The 24,540-nt window shown below is 38.0% G+C and overlaps 1 protein-coding gene across 1 annotated transcript in view; it reads right to left on the bottom strand.

The window, feature by feature from the left end:
• The window catches only part of LOC126204179 (venom carboxylesterase-6-like), a 145,149-nt gene that overhangs the window by 80,867 nt on the left and 39,742 nt on the right, over positions 1-24,540 (bottom strand). The window contains exon 4 of the mRNA XM_049938584.1: positions 7,827-7,998. Coding sequence (XP_049794541.1) covers positions 7,827-7,998 — 172 coding nt within the window. The remainder of the gene's footprint in view (positions 1-7,826; positions 7,999-24,540) is intronic.

Below are 24,540 nucleotides of genomic sequence, written 5' to 3'. Positions count from 1 at the left end.
GTAACGACTATAAGGCTCACATACTTAGAACATTTACCAGTACTGCTAATGAGATTTTAATGCAACATTTTGGTTTACTTGAAAATACATTCTGGATTTAAAGTACTTTCTGTGAGATACCAGATGACACAGTGGTTAGTTTATGTGACAGCTACACGATTTTATCACAACGCTACTAATGAGTGACAATTTACAATGTTGTTTTTGCGGTGTTTCTGTTTTATATCTGCACAGTTTTTCTGAATTATTCTGGAAAGTAAAACATGTTTTAGTAGTAACTTTCGTGGTATAGCTCAATGAGACAGCCTTTTCCGTAGCACAATAATACGTTACAGCACAGTACTTTCTTCATCACGGCAATAAGCGTAATAACTTAAGATATCTATACGCAAAGAATTTTACTTTCGTTTATGGTGAGGTAAGTACATTGACTTCTGCAGAACTTAGCTTTCGGAGAACGATAACTACGACACTTCCACAGAGATTATCTTACAACAAGACACACAGTTTAGCGCTACAGTACACGTATTTGAGTGATTAATTTTGTACTTAAAACATTTATTTTTAAAGATATTTGAAGTAAAATGATACAAAGTTTATCCGTGATACATTTCTTTCCATTGCAATAATCTGTAACACCTGAGGGTATAATTACATTAATCCTCAGGGGGGTACACGCTTACTTTGTGTACCATGTGTTTGGCAAGCACAAGGAGCCCTAGCTAATATGGTATTTGCTTATACAACTTTACACATCGGTACCATATTTCTCTAACACATAAATTACACAGCTATCTGATCATTTAACTGGGAGAGACAAACATTTATTTTATTACATCAGTGACAGATGTTTACGTAATTACACAGTTGAATAACTTCACACTTATGAAACTGTATTTTGTCTGTACTTTGTGAACTGTTCATATTTTTTCGGAACCATTATGATACTATGAGAGCTTTGAATGATGTATTTGGTAAGGGAGCATCATTTTAAAGTACGTTTGAGGTAGATGACACTATTGAAATGAGCAGAGAATTTTTTTAGGTTTTGATATTATTGCAGAAAGCTACGACGATTTTGAGATTTGACTGAGGTGTTATGATGTTATTTTTACGACGACGATTTGTATTATGCTGTTGAGGTATGTTTATGATCAATAAGCTGATGCTATATGAGGAATTTGATTATGCTATGTATTTATTATGATGAAATATTGAAGTGTCGTCGCAAGATTGACGTGTCGACGAATATATATATGTGTAATAAGGTAAGGAGTAATGAATAGTGGTTAGGGACTCTGACTTGTGAAAAAGGATGTTGGAAACCAAGAATCGTACTTTAAGAGTTATGAAATGTGTGTAAATGCGTGAATGTATCACAATGCCGGCGAAAATTTTTTGGACACTGCTATATTCATAAGATTTTGTTTCTACACATTTGCAACGCAAATTATCGACCCATGAAATTTTGTATATGAGACTGCCACTGTAGTGCAAACTGGTGTTGTAAATATTTCGCTAAGAAAGTTAGGTGACCTTCACGTAATGTGTCGTGGGCACGACACATTATGTGGGCAGCTGCGCGACAGTCACCTGGAAAAAAGCCATTAGTGTGTGCCTTTCAGAGGCACAGGTGGAGAAAAAAGGCCATTATCCTCGCTATTGACATTCCATTGTAGGATGCATCGCAAATACGACACGCTCATTATTTGGAAACATATCGTACTTTGTGCTACTTACTGAAATGCTTATGAATTGATGGGAAATATTCTTACATCTGCAAACCTGATTATGAGAAGTGTCTTTCTACGAGAGTTGCAAGCTACTGACTTACGAAATGCCACATAGCTATTAAATGATGTTCTTATGCTTTGGTTTGCGTAGTTGCTTATTTCATTTGATATCTGGTTTCCAGCTGTCTTGCAGCATTGGTTTCATAAAATAAAATTAAATGCATTTGCTAATGTGAACACTTTCTGTCAACAGATCTATTAAATAATTATTTTCTGATCCACATTCTTCAAAAAAGGAGCTCTTGGAATGGAAAGAACAATAAGAAGGGACTAATAACAGTAACTGCATATATAATTTTCTGTTCAAGTACTTGGTAATTTCTTTTGTAGAAATAGTTGTGGAGCACCACTTTAATTACATAGACATTAAGATGTGTATAGACATTTCCCTTATATTCATTGTTGTCTTTAGGTTACTGTTCTTTCTGCTTGAGCTTTGTCATGTTTAGATATAAGTTATTGCATTTTCTGCTGCTGTGTGCCAGGCATAGTGCTACTAAATTTCACTTTGTATTACTCTGTTAAGCTAGTCTTACTACTGATTTATTTTTCTTGTTGCTGCACATTGGCTCATATTAGTTGTAATGTTGCATTGCTTGGTAATTTAGATTTACTGTAGCTTGCTTTGACAATTTCCATTTTTATTCATTGCTGTTTGTATTAATTGTTTTATGCTGCTGCATTGCCTCGTCCCTTAGTTTAGCATCTGAGCTCAGTAGATTTAAGTTATCTTAAGAGGGGGGATACTATATAAGAAACTAACTATGAAGAATAGGGAAAGAATGCATTGAGAAGTTATATGAAACAGATTTGGCAAAAATGAGTATTGTGCACTGAGAAATAATTATTTTGAAAGAAATATGAATAGAATACAAAAAGCACGTATAGATAGGACTTTTTGGGAATAATGATGAATGAAGGGAGATCTCCAAGAAGTAAAGAAAGTTTTGTTTGCAAAATACTGCAGTAAAACAAACCCTGTCCTTTCCTTTTGTATTATTATGCTATGTGTTTGTGTTATTACACTATGTGAATTTGTGTTTTTCCTGTCTTAATGTGTTTCGCTAATAAGAGTTATGTTGTAGAGTTTTTCTGATAATATGTTATTTTCCTTGTAAAGATGTTTAGACATTATTTATTCTGTTCTGTTTTAATGCTCATGTGTGAAGTTGATGTTTCATAAGTTATTCTGATCTTTCATGTATGTACGTATGTCATAATACCTGTGACACTGATGTATATGTTATTTCGATTCTTCTGTAAAACCTGCATTACCACAAATGTTATCTGTATTTTTATGTTCTTTAATGATGTATTTTGTACCTTTGTTATTGTATTCTTATGTTATAAAATTGTAATTGACACCAGTTCATCAAATTAAGTAACTTGTAAGTTACATTTCACTGCACACATTTCTGTTGGTCATAGTATATGCACAATATGTGAGGAGTTGGGACTGTTAGTGCTTGCACGTGTGTTAATAATTCAGCAAGGGACTCGTTAACAGCATTGCTGGTTTTAAGAACAATTCCAAAAACTTTGTGAGTGCACAAGTGGTGGTTATGGACTTGCCATATTATCCGCAAGACTCTTCAATGGTGATTGTGCACCCGCACAGTCACAACAGATGGCTGCTGGCCATCTCTACAAGGACTACAGTGGGTCTGCATCTTTGATGACCCACCAGTACCAGTATTTCTACAAGGACTTTAGTGGGTCTGCACCTCTGGTGGCCCACCAATACCACAATCTCTACGAGAAATACAGTGGGTCTGCTCTGTGATGACCTACCTACCAATATGCTTCAAAACTTCGACTGACTCTGCGGTGGGTTTGCTCTGTTGTGGCACATTACCTGTCTGCATGTCAAGAGTCAGCACTGTCTTTCCGTTGGAAGGACAACACTACTTCTTCAAGACTGCATGGAAATCCACTACTTCCGTGTGCATTTTCTTTTACTGCTCAGACTTTGAGAAAAATACTGCTATTTTACTGTGATGAACCATCAGGACTGTCTTTATGGACTGTGAGAAAATTTTAGCTTTTGACCAACATTGTATCAATAAGTGTGTGCATTTGATTTCTTCGTTATTTTAATTATGAAAAATTTTATCGAATCATTATTGGCCACTGCCCAAAACAATTTGTAAAATTTTTTGTGGGGAGCATGGGGGCTTTTAAGTAGGTTGTTTATGTTTTATTATTGGCAACGTTACGTAGCGCTCTGTATGAAAATCACTGGCTGTGCTGTGTGCAGTCTGTGGCTAGTTTGCATTGTTGTCTGCCATTGTAGTGTTGGGCAGCTGGATGCGAAAAGCGCGTAGCGTTGTGCAGTTGGAGGTGAGCCGCCAGCAGTGGTGGATGTGGGGAGAGTTTTGAAATTTGTAAGACTTTATGTCATGAAATGCTATATATATTATGACTATTAAGGTAAATACATTGTTTGTTCTCTATTAAAATCTTTCATTTGCTAACTATGCCTATCAGTAGTTAGTGCCTTCTGTAGACATCACACTTGAACAAACACGTGAAGATTTAACTACTGAGTTGCATAACATTGAATCGAAATGTCAAAAAGTCTGTAATGACGTAGAAACACAAATTTGTGAGTATTACAGCGCCATCTATCACAAAGCGAAAAAAGTGGTCCAACTAAAACATTCATATATCTTTACATGCTACACGGATATATAATAAAGAAATGGGGGTTCCTATAAAAAAAAACTGAGTTGATATCTGTTTGACCTATGGCAGCGCCATCTAGCGAGCCAACCATAGCGCCATCTGGTTTTCCCCTTCAAGCTAGACAAGTTTCGTTCTTTGTAGTTTGTTCGTTTGATGCTTATTTCGTGAGATATTTGGCCCAGTCACTGTCAATGGACCACCCTATATATATACCATCTTCATATATATAACATTATTTAGTTTGTGTTCAAGGTACTGTAGTCAAGGAAGGGCGGATAAGCTAAAGCTGCATTCTATAACTACTGTAACTAGCGTTACCAAAGTTGAGTAATATATTTTACCATTTGCTATTCTGTGTTACTTTCATTGTGCATGCGCTGCACTGGAACCCACAAATCCGTCCTACCACGACACCTTTGTTAGTCTTCAGCGGCATTTTCATCAAAGTGGACGCCCGAGTACACACCATGAAGATTAGAAACTTTACAACGCCGTTAAGAACAAAACCATTGTAAGGCGTTAATATTGGTATCAATAGGTCGTTGAATAGCGTAAGAATATTATGATAAATGTGTAGCGTTTCTAATCTTGTGAACGCTGAATGTCTTTTTTTTTCTTTTATTTATATTCCCTGTTTATGAAGAAATAGATATGACCCGCCCGGGTAGCTGCGCTTGTTTGTTTACAAGTGGTTCTTAGGTGGTTTTCCATATCCGACATGATAAATACCAGGCTGGCAACCTTGTCTTTGTCTCGCCTCAGTTACACGACCCGCAAACATTTAGAAAACATTCACACACTTTCACATTACTAACACTACAGATTCGGTTCCGGGGGCTAACAGAATGGCGACAGGAACAGAATTCAGCCCATGCCTTAAATTAACCACGCCTACCCTGTGTACATATGTCATAAAGGGAAAAGAAACAGAAGCAGCTTAACAACTATAAATGTTAATTAACGAATATCAATACATCGAATTTTTGATTATTTATTGAATGAAAATGAGAGTACTCATAAAAAATGAAAATTTTGGTCAAAACTTGGAAACGTCAGTTAAGAAGTTAAAATACTTTTTATTTCCAGAGACTGAGCAGTACTATTATGTGAAGAATTTTGCCTTTCAACTATAGTGCAATGCATTTAGCACGTATTCGTCAGATTTTAATTCATATCCAAATGCTCAATAGTTAAATGTAAAAAGCTGTTCTTCTTTCCATGACATCGGTCGTCAATGGCCTACGCAAAGTAACTTTCCCATTTGTCTTCTTCCATGATTTTTTGGTCTTTCCAATATTTCCTTTGACCTTTTTCCGAAAATCTGTAACTTCGTAATCTTGTTTCGAAAAGTTGGTCTGTCTAAAATTGTTTTCGTAACTATGACTTCCGCTGTGTTCTTTTTCAATTCCCTGATTTGTTTCGGGAATTTGTCGAAATGGTCAAACTTTTTTTTTTACTGAGTGTTTCCAGTAACCCTAAAACGAAACTCTCCTTTTCCTGAGCATCAGATAGTTTTTCAATTTGGGTGTATATCTCTTCATTACTTCATCTCATTCACGTACGCCCAACTATTCTCAGAGTGAAAACTTTCCGTAGTACCTTCCCTTCCTTTTTCTCCGACTCTTTAATTTCTCCCTTTTTGTTGAGGACTAAACTTTGTGCTACATAAGGGCACTTGCGTTTTTTGACCGTGTTTTAGTGCTAGATTTTTGTTTGTATTGAGAGTGACTTTTTACTCAAATGAGCTTCATTAATTCATAAGTCATTTCCATTTTTAGGGCACTGTTTTTGTTTGCTCCTATAGACCGCTCGGCAGTATTATTTCCTCTAAGTACTTAAATTTATCCTGCGCTGTGGCAATTTCAGAGAATTTTTAATGTACGTTATGAGTTCTGCCTCCTCGAAAGCAATTTCTAGTCAGCCTTTTCCGCCATCTCTTTCAACTGGTAGGTTTGCGAAGTTGCTGTATTGATATTTTCGAAAAATATTGCTAAACCAACTGCAAAGACTAGACAGTTGAATTCTATGTTCGAGTTTTTATATCCATCTTATTTCTTAGATTTGTTTTTCTTGAAGTCCATTGCTTCTCAGATGTTTGCTTCTCAGGCAGTTGCTCTTTACGGTCAGTTTCAAATTCGTAATCTGTTCTACATGTGTCCAGCCCTCGCTATTCACTGAGCTGTTTCTCTGATTGCTGTTCCTAAATATTTCGAAGGGCCTTGGTAGCATTTTGTTGTTGACATCTGGCTTAATTCCTCTCATGTGTAAAGGAAGTATGAGAGTGCATTTCCATTCTATAGTCTTATCAGTTTCTCGAATTTTCTCCAAAACTATTTGAATTTTTCCAATCTCGTCATCGCTGGCACTTATCCACACTTCCGAGACAAGTGAATCCTCCCCAGAGTTCTTGTTATTACTGAGTTCTCTAATTAAATTGTTAATTTCGTTTTTCTCTGGTGGCTTCGAATTTGGAAAACATTCTCAGGCTCTACTTTGTCAAAAGGCATCACTGGTTTCTAACAACTGAGGAGCGTCTTAAATTAGTTATTTTTATTAGAGAATTATGATTCATTATTTACTAACATTTCTATTTGTTATTTAATATGGAATTTAAACAAAGGCCAAAACTGCTAGCCCTACTATTAACGAGATCAATACCATTGGCTGCACAATTGCAAAAGCTTCATGCTACGCACTCACCTACCGACAACTGTGATAATAATTTACAGAGGTTTTGTACGTTACAATGCTTAAAAACCTTCCGTGCTTCAAACGCAATTTTTTGAGTTATTTTGAAAATTGAGTTGTTCTGCTTTAGGAAACTGATGTTTGGGCACTGGCGTTCAAGTCATATAAGTATGAAAAAAGTCGAAGGGGTCCAAGTCCATATGGTCCATTTGTTAGAATAGTCATCCAACAAGTCGCTTTGACTATCGGTGCTGTGATTTTGCACGACGAGAATCGCCACGCTCTCCCCAACAACACAAGAATAGCTCAGTCAGTTCAGATGGAATGTTCCTGAACATCCATACGCTTTGATTCCGACGAACAACGGGCTGGTAGCAATATCAGGACACAAAGCATTCATTATAAGGAGGTGACAAAGTCATCAAGAAATATGATAAATGCTTAAATCTGAATGACAATCATGTAGAAAAATAATACTGCAGATCTGAATGACAATCATGTAGAAAAATAAGACTGCAGTTTAATTCTAAGACTGTTCCAATAAATTTTATCGAAATGTGTCAGGATTTTATTTTCGGCTCAACGTTGGCTACTTTCCGCATAAACCTCATAGAAATGACACTGTGAACAAAGAAATGATACCAAAAACAGGCTACTCACGCCTAGCATGAAAGAATCCCGGCGTCTTAACAACACCCACAAGCCAGGGTACATTATGGAACTCCATTCGCAACAGTAAGTCCATTGGATCATGTCGCAGGAAAATATCCCTTCCAAGTCTGCCTTCCTGGACCATAGGTCTGTAGATCACAAGCGGCTCCTGCAGCCAGAACTGGAAAAGAAACAAGCATTTTGTCAGTCAGCGTTAACGATGCAGTACGAAATTTGAATACTGTGAGGAGTTGCGCCCTCATTCCGCCACAACAATGTTCATTAGTTACGCATTTGCTTTCATTAGAGGAACTATTGATACAGATTTCTTTATGGAAGATGGATGAAATTTATTTTCCCTACTGACCTGTTATTCACAAAGCAATTTCTTTGCGAGTGCTGCCATGGGGAATTATGAAAGTCTTTGTGCTTCTTGTAATTGCTATAAACTCCCACAAAGAACACTATTAATACACTTTAATACACTACAATTCACAATTTCAGTAGTGTATAACCCACCAATGGCGCCCATGCTATTGTTTACAGGGATGGGGGCGGGGGTAGAACTGGGGTTATGGAGTGATTTTAATGTTTTGGAAGACGAATGGTGACTTGTGAGTAACCATAAAAAAGTTCCTTCGTTATACCGACCTCTAAATCATTTTCTTGGAAGAAGAACAGCTGATCACCCTATATTATTTACTTTTCATGAGAGCTGGAGGGGGGGGGGTGGATTTCTTGCCACTTTTCATTACGTCTCGTTAAATTTCAGTGTTTCCTGTTGGTTACTCCGTATGTAGGCTAACATTGCAACATACGTGGAATATTGGTTTTTAGGATATGCTAGGACGTGACGTATAACCGTTCAAATATTTCACTGTAGACAGTGGCATCGTTGGGGGATGGGTGATATACGTTACATGAAAGTACAATCTTTGATAAGTGCAGGCGATTGCCTTTATAATATTATGCGCCTACGTGAGACGTTCTAATAAGAGGGTTATTTTTGTAAATGCATGTTTGCCCTTTTGCTTTTGACGGTGCCTAATGACAAAGTAATTTTAAGGTATGTAACACTGTAGAGCAATACACAGGGTGAACCACATTCCACTGACAAAATTTTGGAGTTTGTTCAGGGATATTTTCTGAGTATTTTGGGGTAGGGAACCTGTGGTTTCTGGTGGCTCATTGCAGACTAATTGCATTCCCATTTGATTGCTTGCCCTTATTTATCTTCGTATCTGTATTATAATGAAAATGTCTGCAGAACACGGTAAATGCCGACTGTATGCATCGTCGTTCTTGTTTGGAAACACTTGCTATGTTCACTCACTATACTGCTCGGTTATGTTTCGCAATTTTTGGATGGAGTGGGGTTAGTTAATTGGTCGTTAACAGTGACTCGCGGCAGCAGTGATAGATTTACCGATGGAAAGTTCGGCGAAATGACCCTCGTGTATGGCTTCAGTGAATGCAAATGGAAGAGTTGCACAACCACCCGATGCTGACATGTTCTCCCATAGATAGCAATTAGATTACTTTTGCACCTCTTTGGTGGTGTTGTGGTATTACAGCGTTTTCACAGTGCTTCACATAAATAAATTGGATGACGAACTGAATAAATCATAATGAGATAATTACTCTTTAACGAGCCGCCAGAGACCACGGGTGGCTCATACCAAAATACTCAGAAAATAACTGCGCAGTATTATCAGTGAAGTTCTGATTCATCCTGTCGATAGCGTATTGCGATATGCTGATTCGTGTTTACTTGTTTTGTACGACTTGATAAAGGTATAATATAATCCCGAAACATTTTATGGTAAATGTATCACATAATTTAGGTAACTGATGCCAACGTTCTCAGTACTGCCATCGTTTTGTAGTCAATGTATGGCAGAAACCAATCGAAATCGTCTGCTGTAATACGATTCCTACCAATTCAGCTACTCCCATCAACCACCTTGCTGAGAGCTTTGTTAAGTTATGTGTAGAGCACATAGGCAGCAATTCCACAACGATACTACGTAAACAAGTAAATTAAAAAAATAGCTATACGATTTCCATGTAGGATACATATTATTCTATGTACATCCTCTCTGCAGAGTGTTCGGCGGTGTGTGTCTATGTGTGTAACGTCAGACAGTAAAGCGTGCCACTGGGAAATTGCTTCAGGAAGTAGGTGCACCTCGTAGTTAAAGGCTCTGAGGTAAAGCCGCCCAAAACGTGTCTAAAATATATTTTTCAATAAATTATTGTAGAATTTAAATTATCAACATGGTTTCCGAATATTTTCCACGCAGATTTAAATAATGACAGTCAATTTTTTTAGAACTGTTGCCATCTATTTATGTTTTAGAAACAAGTAGTAACTAGTATTAAAGCAGCACCTTGAAATCCCGTTACCCCTATGTATAGTAGGCAGCTGCGAAGAATACCTGCAGAAGGTAAGACAGGGTGGGGGAACACTCGTTCCCTTCTTTCCAACCCATGCCCTAATGGTCTTTTATTGATCGAAATTTATAGTTTCACAGTTTATTTCCTTTTTCATTAACAGCACTGGTGCCAAAGAGCAATATTCTTGAGAACGTTTGTGCAGACACCACATCCATTTTGTAACCAAGAAATGGACATTGGTGAATTTTTAACTGAATAAAACATAACAGTTATCGCAAAAAAAGACCAGATTCAAAAATTTCATATAATTAATTCATAGTTGATACAACAATTACAGTTGCTGTTTACACAGAAATGGAGAATCTGAGCGATATTATTTCGGAATTATAAGTACAATGAAGAGATGAAGCGATTTAATAAATATATATTGCCCAAATCTCCTTAAGTCAATGTTTATTTAACAGAATGGTTCATGTATTCTGTCTGGAGCACATCATAATTCTTGCAGCCACATGCCTGTCAAATTTACTCTTCTCATTTGCAAACTACAGCAGAAGTATGGTGGAATGGTATCTACAGAGTACAACATTTATGGGCTTCTGGGAGGCTCAAGTAGCTGAGCTTGTGGGAGTCGTACCAAACTAGACATTATTTTCACTCAGTTTTGTCAGATAGCTTGTCAGCACATTCTCACAGTATATAAGGTCTTTACTTTGGAAGACTACTGCAAGAACGTCTCCATACTGGGTTTTCATGGAATCTATTTCTGGGGTGTCATGGATATATATAGGTTAAACAGAATAGGAACCAGGACATATCCCTGTGGTAGGCCATAACTGAGAGTCCTCCTGCTAGCTAGTCCATTCAGCTTAATGAACCTAGAGGAATCCCCACTGGCACTGTTAGAGCTACTCCGATTCAACAGTTCCCTGTCCTGCTTAATGTTCCTCCGCAAGATCTAATAAGGAAAACAGCTAACATGAATTTGCTCAAGAACATCACTTCTTATGAGAATGTCCCCTTGCATGATGCCCCAGAAGGTCCACCAACAACTCGTCTGAAACCATTTACGCCATCCTTTGTTGATATGGAATGTATCTGTTCTTTTGACGTGACCACTAAGTGACGACAATACCAGAACAAACATGCACCTAACAATGCTCACCTGGTTCAAGAACCAACAAAGAAGCTTGAGGGATTACAACTATTGTGCCACATTTGCTTGAAGCTGAACAGCATTAGGACAGAGGGACAAACAATGGAACACATTCTTAAGGAGTGTCCACAAAGATCATTTGATGATGATCCAGTGATCGAGTCTACATCAAGTGACTCTGAGTGCACTGGACTGTTTGTCATTACATACAGATGATGGTCAGAAACATTTTGAAAAGCTTCTAAGGACATTGCAGGGTAGGTCGTGCTGACTGTCCCAGTCGTTGCATGGTTCATTTTCTTCTCATGACCTTTATCTGTAGAAATTATATTGAATCCAGAAACTACAAATTAGATCTATAACTGTGGAGACATAAGTTCCCAAGAACACATGATCTTCAGTAACCCACAGCACAATACTAACAGGCAACATATCCCACAGAACTGTAATTCATCTAGATTAGTTTGGAATAGAATAAATAAACTAGCTTATACAATTCCAAGGATTCAACTACAGTATAGTCGACGATACAGCAGGCAAAACATGTATGATACGACTGAGTTTACATAGGGCCTGCGTGAGATTATTGTTGGTCATTTGTTTGACTGCCATGACAACAAGACTCCCTATGCATTACATGATGGGTTTTTATCTGAATATTCACATCCAAATGAAGTGTGGGAAATAGATAAATTGGGTGTCTGTTGAGGTAAACATGTGGATACTGCCAGTTAATTACTTCTGTTAAGAACAGTGATGAACATATTACTATACTGTAAATTTCATTATACCACTTCAAAAAGGGAACTTGTACAATATGCTGCAGTGACAAGGGATCATTCCCAAGTGTCAATGAACGATCTTGATGAAACTTGGCATATGTGTAGGGCGGCAAGGTAATGCAATATGCATTTTTTGATTTGTACCCAGTTGCACTTTTAAGGAGTAAAATACACCCCAAAAGTAAATTTGGCATATTTGATCTGGAGGGAATATCTTGAAAACGATGTTGGTGTGGTCTTCAGTCCTGAGACTGGTTTGATGCAGCTCTCCATGCTTCTCTATCCTGTGCAAGCTCCTTCATCTCCCAGTACCTACTGCAACCTACATCCTTCTGAATCTGCTTGGTGTATTCATCTCTTGGTCTCCCTCTACGATTTTTACCCTCCACACTGCCCTCCAATGATAAATTTGTGATCCCTTGATGCCTCAAAACATGTCCTACCAACCGATCCCTTCTTCTAGTCAAGTTGTGCCACAAACTCCTCTTCTCCCCAATCCTATTCAATACCTTCTCATTAGTTATGTGATCTACCCACCTTATCTTCAGCATTCTTCTGTAGCACCACATTTCGAAAGCTTCTATTCTCTTCTTGTCCAAACTAGTTATCGTCCATGTTTCACTTCCATACATGGCTACACTCCATACAAATACTTTCAGAAACGACTTCCTGAAACTTAAATCTATCCTCGATGTTAACAAATTTCTCTTCTTCAGAAACGCTTTCCTTGCCATTGCCAGTCTACATTTTATATCCTCTCTACTTCGACCATCATCAGTTATTTTACTCCCTAAATAGCAAAACTCCTTTACTACTTTAAGTGTCTCATTTCCTAATGTAATTCCCTCAGCATCACCCGATTTAATTCGACTACATTCCATTATCCTCGTTTTGCTTTTGTTGATGTTCATCTTATATCCTCCTTTCAAGACACTGTCCAATCCGTTCAACTGCTCTTCCAAGTCCTTTGCTGTCTCTGACAGAATTACAATGTCATCGGCGAACCTCAAAGTTTTTATCTCTTCTCCATGGATTTTAATACCTACTCCGAATTTTTCTTTTGTTTCCTTTACTGCTTGCTCAATATACAGATTGAATAACATCTGGGAGAGGCTACAACCCTGTCTCACTTCTTTCCCAACCACTGCTTCCCTTTCATGCCCCTCGACTCTTATAACTGCCATCTGGTTTCTGTACAAATTGTAAATAGCCTTTCGCTCCCTGTATTTTACCCCTGCCACCTTCAGAATTTGAAAGAGAGTATTCCAGTCAACATTGTCAAAAGCTTTCTCTAAGTCTACAAATGCTAGAAACGTAGGTTTGCCTTTCCTTAATCTTTCTTCTAAGATAAGTCGTAAGGTTAGTATTGCCTCACGTGTTCCAACATTTCTACGGAATCCAAACTGATCTTCCCCCAGGTCCGCTTCAACCAGTTTTTCCATTCGTCCGTAAAGAATTCGCGTTAGTATTTTGCAGCTGTGACTTATTAAACTGATAGTCCGGTAATTTTCACATCTGTCAACACCTGCGTTCTTTGGGATTGGAATTATTATATTCTTCTTGAAGTCTGAGGGTAGTTCGCCTGTCTCATACATCTTGCTCACCAGATGGTAGAGTTTTGTCATGACTGGCTCTCCCAAGGCCATGAGTAGTTCCAATGGAATGTTGTCTACTCCCGGGGCCTTGTTTCGACTCAGGTCTTTCAGTGCTCTGTCAAACTCTTCACGCAGTATCGTGTCTCCCATTTCGTCTTCATCTACATCCTCTTCCATTTCCACAATATTGTCCTCAAGTACATCGCCCTTGTATAAACCTTCTATATACTCCTTCCACCTTTCTGCCTTCCCGTCTTTGCTTAGAACTGGGTTGCCATCTGAGCTCTTGATATTCACACAAGTGGTTCTCTTCTCTCCAAAGCTCTCTTTAATTTTCCTGTAGGCAGTATCTATCTTACCCCTAGTGAGACAAGCCTCTACATCCTTACATTCGTCCTCTAGCCATCCCTGCTTAGCCATGTTACACTTACTGTCGATCTCATTTTTGAGACGTTTGTATTCCTTTTTGCCTGCTTCATTTACTGCATTTTTATATTTTCTCCTTTCATCAATTAAATTCAATATTTCTTCTGTTACCCAAGGATTTCTACTAGCCCTCGTCTTTTTACCTACTTGATCGTCTGCTGCCTTCACTACTTCATCCCTCAGAGCTACCCATTCTTCTTCTACTGTATTTCTTTCCGCCATTCCTGTCTATTGTTCCCTTATGCTCTCTCTGAAACTCTCTACAACCTCTGGTTCTATCAGTTTATCCAGGTCCCATCTCCTTAAATTCCCACCTTTTTGCAGTTTCTTGAGTTTCAATCTGCAGTTCATAACCAATAGAGTGTGGTCAGAATCCACATCTGCCCCTGGAAATCTCTTACAATTTAAAACCTGGTTCCTAAATCTCTGTCTTACCATTATATAATCTATCTGATACCTTTTAGTGTCTCCAGGATTCTTCCAGGTATACAACCTTCTTTTATGATTCTTGAACCAAGTGTTAGCTATGATTAAGTTATGCTATTGAAAACGATGACTTATAAAAAAATGTTTCTGATATATAACTTGGTTTGTAATTAAGGTTCTTCAAAACAGTGTAAACGAATTTTGTAATAATATGAAATTTTGCAAAATACATCACCACCATTAATTTAAAAAATTAAGATTTTAGTCTAAAGAAGCTTTCAAGCTACAGTACATATATACGTTTGTAATAAAGTTCGTTTCTGTAACATGATTTTTGGAAAATCCACTGTATACAATGTGCTGTTAGTGTATTTTCAACATAACTAATTAAAATATCTAGTCATTCATTAGTTTTGTTATTTATTTTACTTATATCTGTTTCACGTTTCAAATTGTTATTCTATGTTTCACACTAATTTTTGTTTTGTTTCTAGTTTGTCATTTCACATTCATATCTTTTGTTCATTGAAAATAATAAACTCATTACTATGTTAAAAATCATTACAACTAAGACCATCTGTAAATAAATACTGAAAATACATTTTCTTACACCATACACATAAAATGAATGAAATTTTTTCACACGTAACATACACAAAAGAGAACACAATATAAAACAAAATTCAGCAGGATTTCAAATTGTTGCAGGTGATCCTTTAAATACCCAGATTTGTATCAGGCATATTTCTGAAGACTGGTAAACCATGGAGAAAAGAATCAACTATGTACTATTGAGTGCAGCTTAACAATATTGTTTATCAAGTGGAAATTGACATCAAAATCATAGAATAGTACTAGATCCAAAACTATTCTCGCAAATTTCTTCCAACATCGAAAATCAGATACATCTCATGATCGTACAAGTGCTGTAAAGCCCTTTGGGATCACCAGAGGAGCGTATTTCTTATCCTCAGATATGATGGTCAGAATGGTTTTTCACACTTTTAAAACTATTGTTGAGTTTGGACGAGAATTCGAAAACCTCTTTTTGCAGCCCTAAATGTCCTTGTGGCAGCATCAGACTCTGTCAAACAATGTCTGATCGGGTCAAGAGGAATTTGATAGATGGTTTCTTTCCCAGTGAGGGAGAAAAATCTGTATTATTGCTAGATTCTTAAGATTGTCATGTGAAAGACCTGATGATCCTAAAGCGCTATGTGGCACAGGTACAGTGATGAGATGTGGACAGCTTTTGATGCTGGAAGAACTTTGTGGAACATTTTCAGATCTATGAGTAGTTATTAAATGATTTTTATGTTAATCTTCACTTGAAAAACAACATAATTAAGCTGCGGTTACTAATACATAATCAGTCCTTTTCGCCACAACTTACCAATTTACTGAAGTATGTCTAATAGAAATCAGGATGTATAGAAGGTCGTGCACAACAACTTGAAATAATGCTGAATTTTGTTCTATATTGTGTTCTTTATTGTATATATTATGAAAAGAAAATTCTTTCACTTTATATGCGTGCACATAAAGTGTTTTAAGCATTTATTTACGATTTATTGTTACTGTGAAGATTTTTTAACATAATAATGAATTATTATTATTTCAATTAACAAAATACTGATATGTTAAATGGTAAACTAAAAATGAATGTAAAATAACAATTTAAAAGATAAAACAAATATAATTATAATAAATAACTTGATAAATAATGGATGTTCAGATATTTTACGAGGCTGAGTCAAATGAAAACCTTAAATTAGTAATAACAAAGCGAAATTTCGGGCCGTTGTGCTGTAAGTTGGGAAGCGTGCTAAAATCAGCTTGCAGAATGGCCTGTAGGTGGCAGCATAGTGCGGATGCGCACATACCGTCGTAGTGTCAGTATATAAATGGCCGCCCCACTTGCGACTTGCACCAGCCAAGAACAGCGTTCTGTTATTCGGTTTTTGCGTAATAAAGGTGTGAAACCTACTGAAATTCATCGACGAATGAAGGTTCAGTATGGTGATGCATGTTTGTCACAGCAGCAAGTCTACAAATGGAGTAGGAAGTTCGCAAATGGTGTGAATTCAGTGGAAGATGCTCCTCGTCCAGGTAAGGCACAACGAGTTGTTACTCCACAGAACATTGTCGCAGTTGAAGCCATAGTGAAGGAAACCCGCCGAGTGACACTGAATAACATTGCAGCATGTTTACAGATTAGTCATGGGTCAGCACACCACATTGTGCATGATGTGCTCCAGTTTCACAAAGTGTCTGCAAGATGGGAGCCAAGGCAGATGACTACTGAAATGAGAGAACGATGTGCTGATGCTTGTGAAGAACTTCTTTGGCGCTTTGAAAGAGAAGGTAATGAATGGCTTCCTTGCAAGAATCGTTACTGGGGACGAAACCTGGGTTCACTTCCACCAAACGGAAACGAAGAGAGCGAGCAAGGAATGGCGCCATTCCTCATCATCAAAACCAAAGAAGTTTCGAACAGACCATCAGCAGGGAAGGTTATGCTGACACTCTTTTGGGACAAAAAGGCGTCATTTTGGAGCATTACATGCCTAGAGGGACCACTGTCACCAGTGCATCATACACAGTTCTCCTAAAAAATCATCTGCAGCCTGCAGTCAAATCAAAGCGACGTGCATTGCTGTCAGCAGGTGTCGTTTTGGAACATGACAATGCAAGGCCTCACACTGCCCGTACAACAGTTGCAAGAATCACGGGCCTGCATTTTGAGTGTCTTCCTCATCCACCATACCCACCAGACCTTGCCCCAAGTGATTTCCATATGTTTGGACCACTCAAAGACGCAATGTGGGGAAAGAATTTCCATTCGGATGAAGAGGTACACCACGCGGTGCATGAGTGGTTGCACGGACTACGAAAAGAATTTTTTCTAAAGGAATTTATGCACTTTGTAAGCGATGGAGGTCTTGCATTGAGCGTGGGGGAGATTATGTTGAAAAGTGATACAGCTTTGTACCACTTCTGCACAATAAATAATATTTTTAAAAATATTTAAGGTTTTAATTTGACTCACCCAAGTAATTAGCTATATTGAAAATACTCTAACAGCACATTGTATACAGTGTCTTTTTGCAAAATGGGTATTTCAGAAACCAGCTTTATTAAACAAGTCAGTAGTTCATGTTGTAACAAAAGTCTTCATTTTTCAAAATTAATTAATTAATGAATTAATTTGCAGAATTTAAAATTATTACAAAATTCTATTATACTGTTTTCAAGAACCTTAATCACATATGTATAACATTTTTTTATATGTTATTGATTCGAAGATATTCCCTCCAAACCTAACATAGCAGATTACATTTTTGGGTGTGCTCTATCCCTTAAAAGTGAAACTAAGCACAAACAACAAAATACATATTGCATTATTTTGCCACCTCTACACTCCTACTTTCATCAAGATCGTTTATTGAAGTTTGGGAATTTTCTATTGAGAGGACTATATGGTATACTGCACATGGAGCATAACGTGATACATTACAAGGCATGACATAAGATTAGGTGCAACCTGGCAAGTAGACAAACAGTCAAGTGGAAACATACTGAGACTCAGCAAAGCAAAATACCCTGATACATAAAAGCAAAGAAGTACAATGATCCTAGCACATATAAGTCCACAGATGCTAATTTGAGAGGTTTTGAGTAAATTCAACACACTCCCTTCAAAACATTCTTTTGTTAAAAAATCTTAATCCATACAGTTCATAAGTTCATTATTTTTTTTCTTTTTTCAATACTTTTGTCATATTGTCTTCTGTGAGTACAGTCTTCACTACCTTTTTGGACACAAATTACTTTTTACAATGGTGTCTGATAGAAATATACTTTGACCATTTAGAATTTGAGGGACCAACAGACAAATTTAATGCTCTCTGTCTATCACTAAATAAAGTTACTCACTTGTCATAGCCTATCAGTACATAGAATAAACTGTTTAAGTAAAAGTCCTCTGACAATCCTCATGAAGAGCCATGTACTCAGGCTCTTTGTTAGAAAGAGCACGTCTTCTTTTTAACAATTTTATTCTTGAGTATACTATCACAGGTTAAATCAACGTCTTTTTTCTCTCAAGAGTTAAGGGTACAGATTTTGTTGAAGTTGAGTCAAACACTTTCTGAAAATCTATGAATCTCAGGATAGATGATGATTTCTACTCATACAGAAAATTTGTAAATTGCACTATAAACATTTGGAGGAGGAGGAGGAGGATATTAGTGTTTAACGTCCCGTCGACAACGAGGTCATTAGAGACGGAGCGCAAGCTCGGGTGAGGGAAGGATGGGGAAGGAAATCGGCCGTGCCCTTTCAAAGGAACCATCCCGGCATTTGCCTGAAGCGATTTAGGGAAATCACGGAAAACCTAAATCAGGATGGCCGGAGACGGGATTCAACCGTCGTCCTCCCGAATGCGAGTCCAGTGTGCTAACCACTGCGCCACCTCGCTCGGTATATAAACATTTGTATTCCAAACATTTACATTTTTCATTAAAATATACCATTTGAGGACAATATTACGGAAATGGAACAGGATGTAGATGAAGATGAAATGGGAGATACGATACTGCGTGAAGAGTTTGATAGAGCACTGAAAGACCTGAGTTGAAAAAAGGCCCCGGGAGTAGACAACATTCCATCAGAACTACTGACGGCCTTGGGAGAGCCAGTCCTGACAAAACTCTACCATCTGGTGAGCAAGATGTATGAGACAGGCGAAATACCCTCCGACTTCAAGAAGAATATAATAATTCCAATCTCAAGGAAAGCAGGTGCTGACAGATGTGAAAATTACCGAACAATTTGTTTAATAAGTCACGGATGCAAAATACTAACGCGAATTCTTTACAGACGAATGGAAAAATTGGTAGAAGCTGACCTCGGGGAAGATCAGTTTAGATTCCATAGAAATATTGGAACACGTGAAGCTATACTGACCCTACAACTTATCTTAGAAGCTAGATTAAGGAAAGGCAAACCTACATTTCTTGCATTTGTAGACTTAAGAGAAAGCTTTTGACAATGTTGACTGGAATACTCCCTTTCAAATTCTGAAGGTGGCAGGGGTAAAATATAGGGAGCGAAAGGCTATTTACAATTTGTACAGAAACCAGATGGCAGTTGAAAGGGAGTGAGACAGGGTTGTAGCCTCCCCTGATGTTATTCAATCTGTATATTGAGCAAGCAGTAAAGGAAACAAAAGAAAAATTCGGAGTAGGTATTAAAATCCATGGAGAAGAAATAAAAACATTGAGGTTCGCCGATGACATTGTAATTCTGTCAGAGACAGCAAAGGACTTAGAAGAGCAGTTGAACGGAATGGATAGTGTCCTCAAAGGAGGATATAAGATGAACATCAACAAAAGCAAAATGAGGATAATGGAATGTAGTCGAATTAAATCGGGTGATGCTGAAGGAATTACATTAGGAAATGAGACACTTAAAGTAGTAAAGGAGTTTTGCTATTTGGGGAGCAAAATAACTAATGATGGTCGAAATAGAGAGGATACAAAATGTAGACTGGCAATGGCAAGGAAAGCGTTTCTGAAGAAGAGAAATTTGTTAACATCGAGTATAGATTTAAGTTTCAGGAAGTCGTTTCTGAAAGTATTTGTATGGAGTGTAGTTATGTATGGAAGTGAATCATGGACGATAACTAGTTTGGGCAAGAAGAGAATAGAAGCTTTCGAAATGTGGTGCTACAGAAGAATGCTGAAGATTAGATGGGTAGAGCATATAACTAATGAGGAGGTATTGAATAGGACTGGGGAGAAGAGAAATTTGTGGCACAACTTAACTAGAAGAAGGGATCGGTTGGTAGGACATATTATGAGGCATCAAGGGATCACCAGTTTAGTATTGGAGGGCAGTGTGGAGGGTAAAAGTCGTAGAGGAAGACCAATACACTAAACAGGTACAGAAGGATGTAGGTCGCAGTAGGTACTGGGAGATGAAGAAGCTTGCACAGGATAGAGTAGCATGGAGAGCTGCATCAAACCAGTCTCAGGACTGAAGACAACAACAACAACAATACCATGATGGATTTTTGTTCCTTTTTCAATAATTTTGTCACAGTAAACATCTCTTGTGATCCAAAAGCATATTTTACAAATTGTATTTCTTTGTTAGTACACATTCTATTCAAGAATAGATGGCCTAAATAACATACTCTAGAAATAGAACAGATGTATATAATGTACAGATCACTGAAACAAATAGAAAACCACATTTCTTATTACTGATGACAGTATCCTTTGTAATACAGACCACCCCAATCCCAGAGTGAGGCATTTTTCATCTCTGCACACTGGAACCCAGTAATATCTGAAAATATTGCTGCCCTATTCAGGACACATATTTCAGTGTGGCCTTTCCGCAAATTCCCTTCCAATGTAGTTGTACTTATGGTACTGGTTTCTATACCATTGAGGACTACAAGCAACCCCACAATGTAAAGGTTTATATTTCATAGGGGTTTCCTCATTATCTTGTACCAAATTCCCTTTTAACTCCTTTAAGTTTCCTTACAGTTTTGGCAATGGATACTAAACATCATTACATACCTCTTCTATTTTTCTGCAAGTACAAACATAAACAACTGCGGCACAAGACATATGACTCAAAGTGTGGGCCATACAAACCTAAAACGCCATCTGAACAGGCCTTGAAGGCTCAATGGATCCAACTGACCACCATACCACCCTCAGCTTACAGGCAAAACCTGGTGTGAATATAGAGGGTCATGTGGTTAGCACACTACTCTTTCAGCTGTTGTCAGTTTTCGTGACTGAAAGCCCCCCCCCTACTTCTCATTCAAGTTGCTCCTCAATTGGCATCACAAGGACTGAGTGCACTCTGTTTGCCAACAGTGCTCAGCACAACCAAATGTCATCGATCCAAATGCAAGTAAGCCCAATGTGTTCCACTTTGGAGAGCTGATGGTAACTTGTGTGATATGTGACTCGGTTGTTGGTCAAATACACTTAAGTTCTAAAAAATGAATTAGAGTAGTTATTTCTTTATTAAATGTTGAAATAATACATTTTAATCAGCTTTTAATGTTTTTACACCTTATTCTTCCAACGAAATTAATGAGAAGTGTGACTTCCCTATTTCATCAACAGTTTTTCAAATCTCGGCACAACACTGGAAATTAAGATCCACATCTCTTTCTCCACATTAATTCATGGTCTATATTTTGTGTTGATGATTGCCAATACTAAAAAACCTACCTTGTATAAGTAGGATGTTACGAAAGATATAGAAACTCATAGGACCTTGTTAGCTACTTGCACATACTCCTGCTTCACCAAGTTCCGAAACTCAAGCAGTGATGAGGAAATAAATTTCGAATTATATGTGTAATCTGAATAAATAACAGTAAACTGCTCTTGTTTATCAGTGCTATGTGTTGATGGAAGTTCTGTACAAAAATGATCTTTGGTTCAGTTGTGTTGTTTAACTCCTTCTGGAAAGTACTTCATGAAATAATCACTGAATTCAGTTGAATGATGCACAAACATAGACTTCATCATGCAATGTAAGCTTCTCCAGCTGGTAGTGACATCACTTAAAACTTGTGGGCTGATAGTCCGTGGTCGGTGTAAAAAGCTTTCCCCTAACGTTTCCACTCCGACTGAGACAGACATCTTAAGAGTTAAAGTGACGAACTGCAACCACAACTCGAGGGAGCGCCGAATGTTTGAGCAGTGTAGAAGGCACCACAGTCCATCACGTGACGTCAGCTAGGAGATTATCTCTGGTAATGCCAACATTCTCGACGGAAAGTAATTTATCTTCTTTCTTACATGACAATGTTGATACCCAAAATTTTATCTATTTTAACATCTCCCTCTTTTCTGTTAAACTTATCATACTGTTTGTAAACCTCAATGGCTTCTCTATACATACAGGCAGAATAATATAATGTTTTCGATATGACGATCATCTCAGTGAATTTCGTTTCATGATCAGCCTCTAGATAAAGATGTTCCGCTATGAACAATTTATCCACATGTTCCAGGCAGCATTTCCTCTTGGGGTAAACCAAACGAGTGTTAACACTTCATTTTGTAACACCTACATAAACGAGATCACAACTACAGGGAATTTTATACACAATCTCTCCGTCTCCATAATAGACTTTATTTTTGGATTGATACTGCTGAGATGTATCAGGAAGACATACAATTACTCTGCACTGTATGTCGATATTACACAGCGGTACCACCTGGCTGGTCTTTTACTGGCAGTCTGCAATACCCGTTGTTTATAGTTCTCTGTATCCAAATTGGCCACAGCCAGACTAAGAGGACTGCTCATAGCCACCCCCGTCAATCTGTATACCAAAATAATTTTTTATTGAAAATAGGTCGCCGTGCTGCAGTTTCTGAATAATTTCACAATATATGGTGGAAAAAATCCAATGCGATAGCTCTGTTAACTGGAATCATGGTTAAGTGATTACACATCAAAATTAATTAGGATATCTCTCTGGCTCATGTGTATTTCTTTTATTTGTCAGTGAAATAATATGAATCATTAGTATGACTGTCAGTTCCACCAACATGAGACTGCAGTGACGAAACAAGGTGTCTAGCTAATTCATGGGTGGGAGACCCCATAGCACTCACAAAATGGCTCAAAGGTATCTGTGGTTTGTGCAGATTGGGTAATAGAGAATTTGTGGGTACATTCCTGTTTTGCAGAGCAACTTCTTATCAGCAAAGGAGGGTGAAAATGCTTTCACCAGTCGATTAGCGATTTTTAACATCTTCGTAGCCATATCCGTCTGATGCCTTTTTTAACTGGTAGGATCCAAAATATTATCGATTTTTTCATGATATACCTCACTCCTCATCAGGATCGTGGCAGTACCCTTGCCAATGTTCACTGCGTCCGGTGAATCCTCTATTGTAGTGTTGTTAATTTCATGCAGCTATAAACGCAGTGAGCCTGTGCCGAGGGAAACATCTTCTTCACTTTCAGGAATTTCGGAGCGGTTGCAGTGTCCCTTCAGCGTAACAGGAAGATGAGCATACTCCGTTGTTCTTTCAACTCGTGCATTCTCTCAGACCGTCGAATCGCTGGTGACATATCCTCCAGTAGAGGCATTTGATCATACACTGTATCCTTTCACGGCTGGTACTGACATTAGTTAAAATCCTGGGCTAATAAGCCGTGGTCGATGTATAAAACTTGTCCCTAACGTTTCTCCTCTGACTGTGGGAGACATGTTCAGAACTAAGGTGGCGAACTGCAACCACAACTCGAGGGAGCGCCGATTATATGGGCAGTGCAGAGGGCACCACAGTCCATCACATGACACTGGCTACGAGATTCTCTCTTTTAGCGTCAACATTCTTGAGTGAGAGTAATCGATTGGCAGACTGCTAGTAAAAGACCAGCCAGGTGGTACCAGGACGTCAATGATACTTTCGTAGAATGGACACACAGTGCAGAGGAATTGGATGCCATCCCGATAAATCTCAACAGTATCAGTCCAGAAATACAGTTTCCTATAGACGGAGAATAATGGTCAACTAAATTTCTTGAATGTGTCTGTTATCAAGCGAGGGGAAGAGGCGTTGGGCCATAGGGTGTATAGAAAAGCCATGCATACTGACCGTTACCTGCACTGATTGTGACCAACACCCCAGACAGAAAAGAGGGATGATTAAAACGTTGGTAGATAGGATGCACAAAATGTGTGAACCGACTTACTTAAAAGAGGAGCGTGAGTGTGAACATCTGTGGTTGGCATTCAAGATGAATAGTTATTCGAACAAGGAGATAGAGAAAGCACTTCGCCCTGGGAAGAATCAGAATCGATCAGTATTGACGACTGCCCAAAGCGAAAGTTTCTTTTTCCAATCATTGGTATGATTATAGATCGCATTGGGAAAGTTTTG

The sequence above is a fragment of the Schistocerca nitens genome, chromosome 9 (genome assembly GCF_023898315.1).
Source record: "Schistocerca nitens isolate TAMUIC-IGC-003100 chromosome 9, iqSchNite1.1, whole genome shotgun sequence".
Lineage (NCBI taxonomy): Eukaryota > Metazoa > Arthropoda > Insecta > Orthoptera > Acrididae > Schistocerca > Schistocerca nitens.
This window is presented reverse-complemented; position numbering and strand designations above follow the sequence as displayed.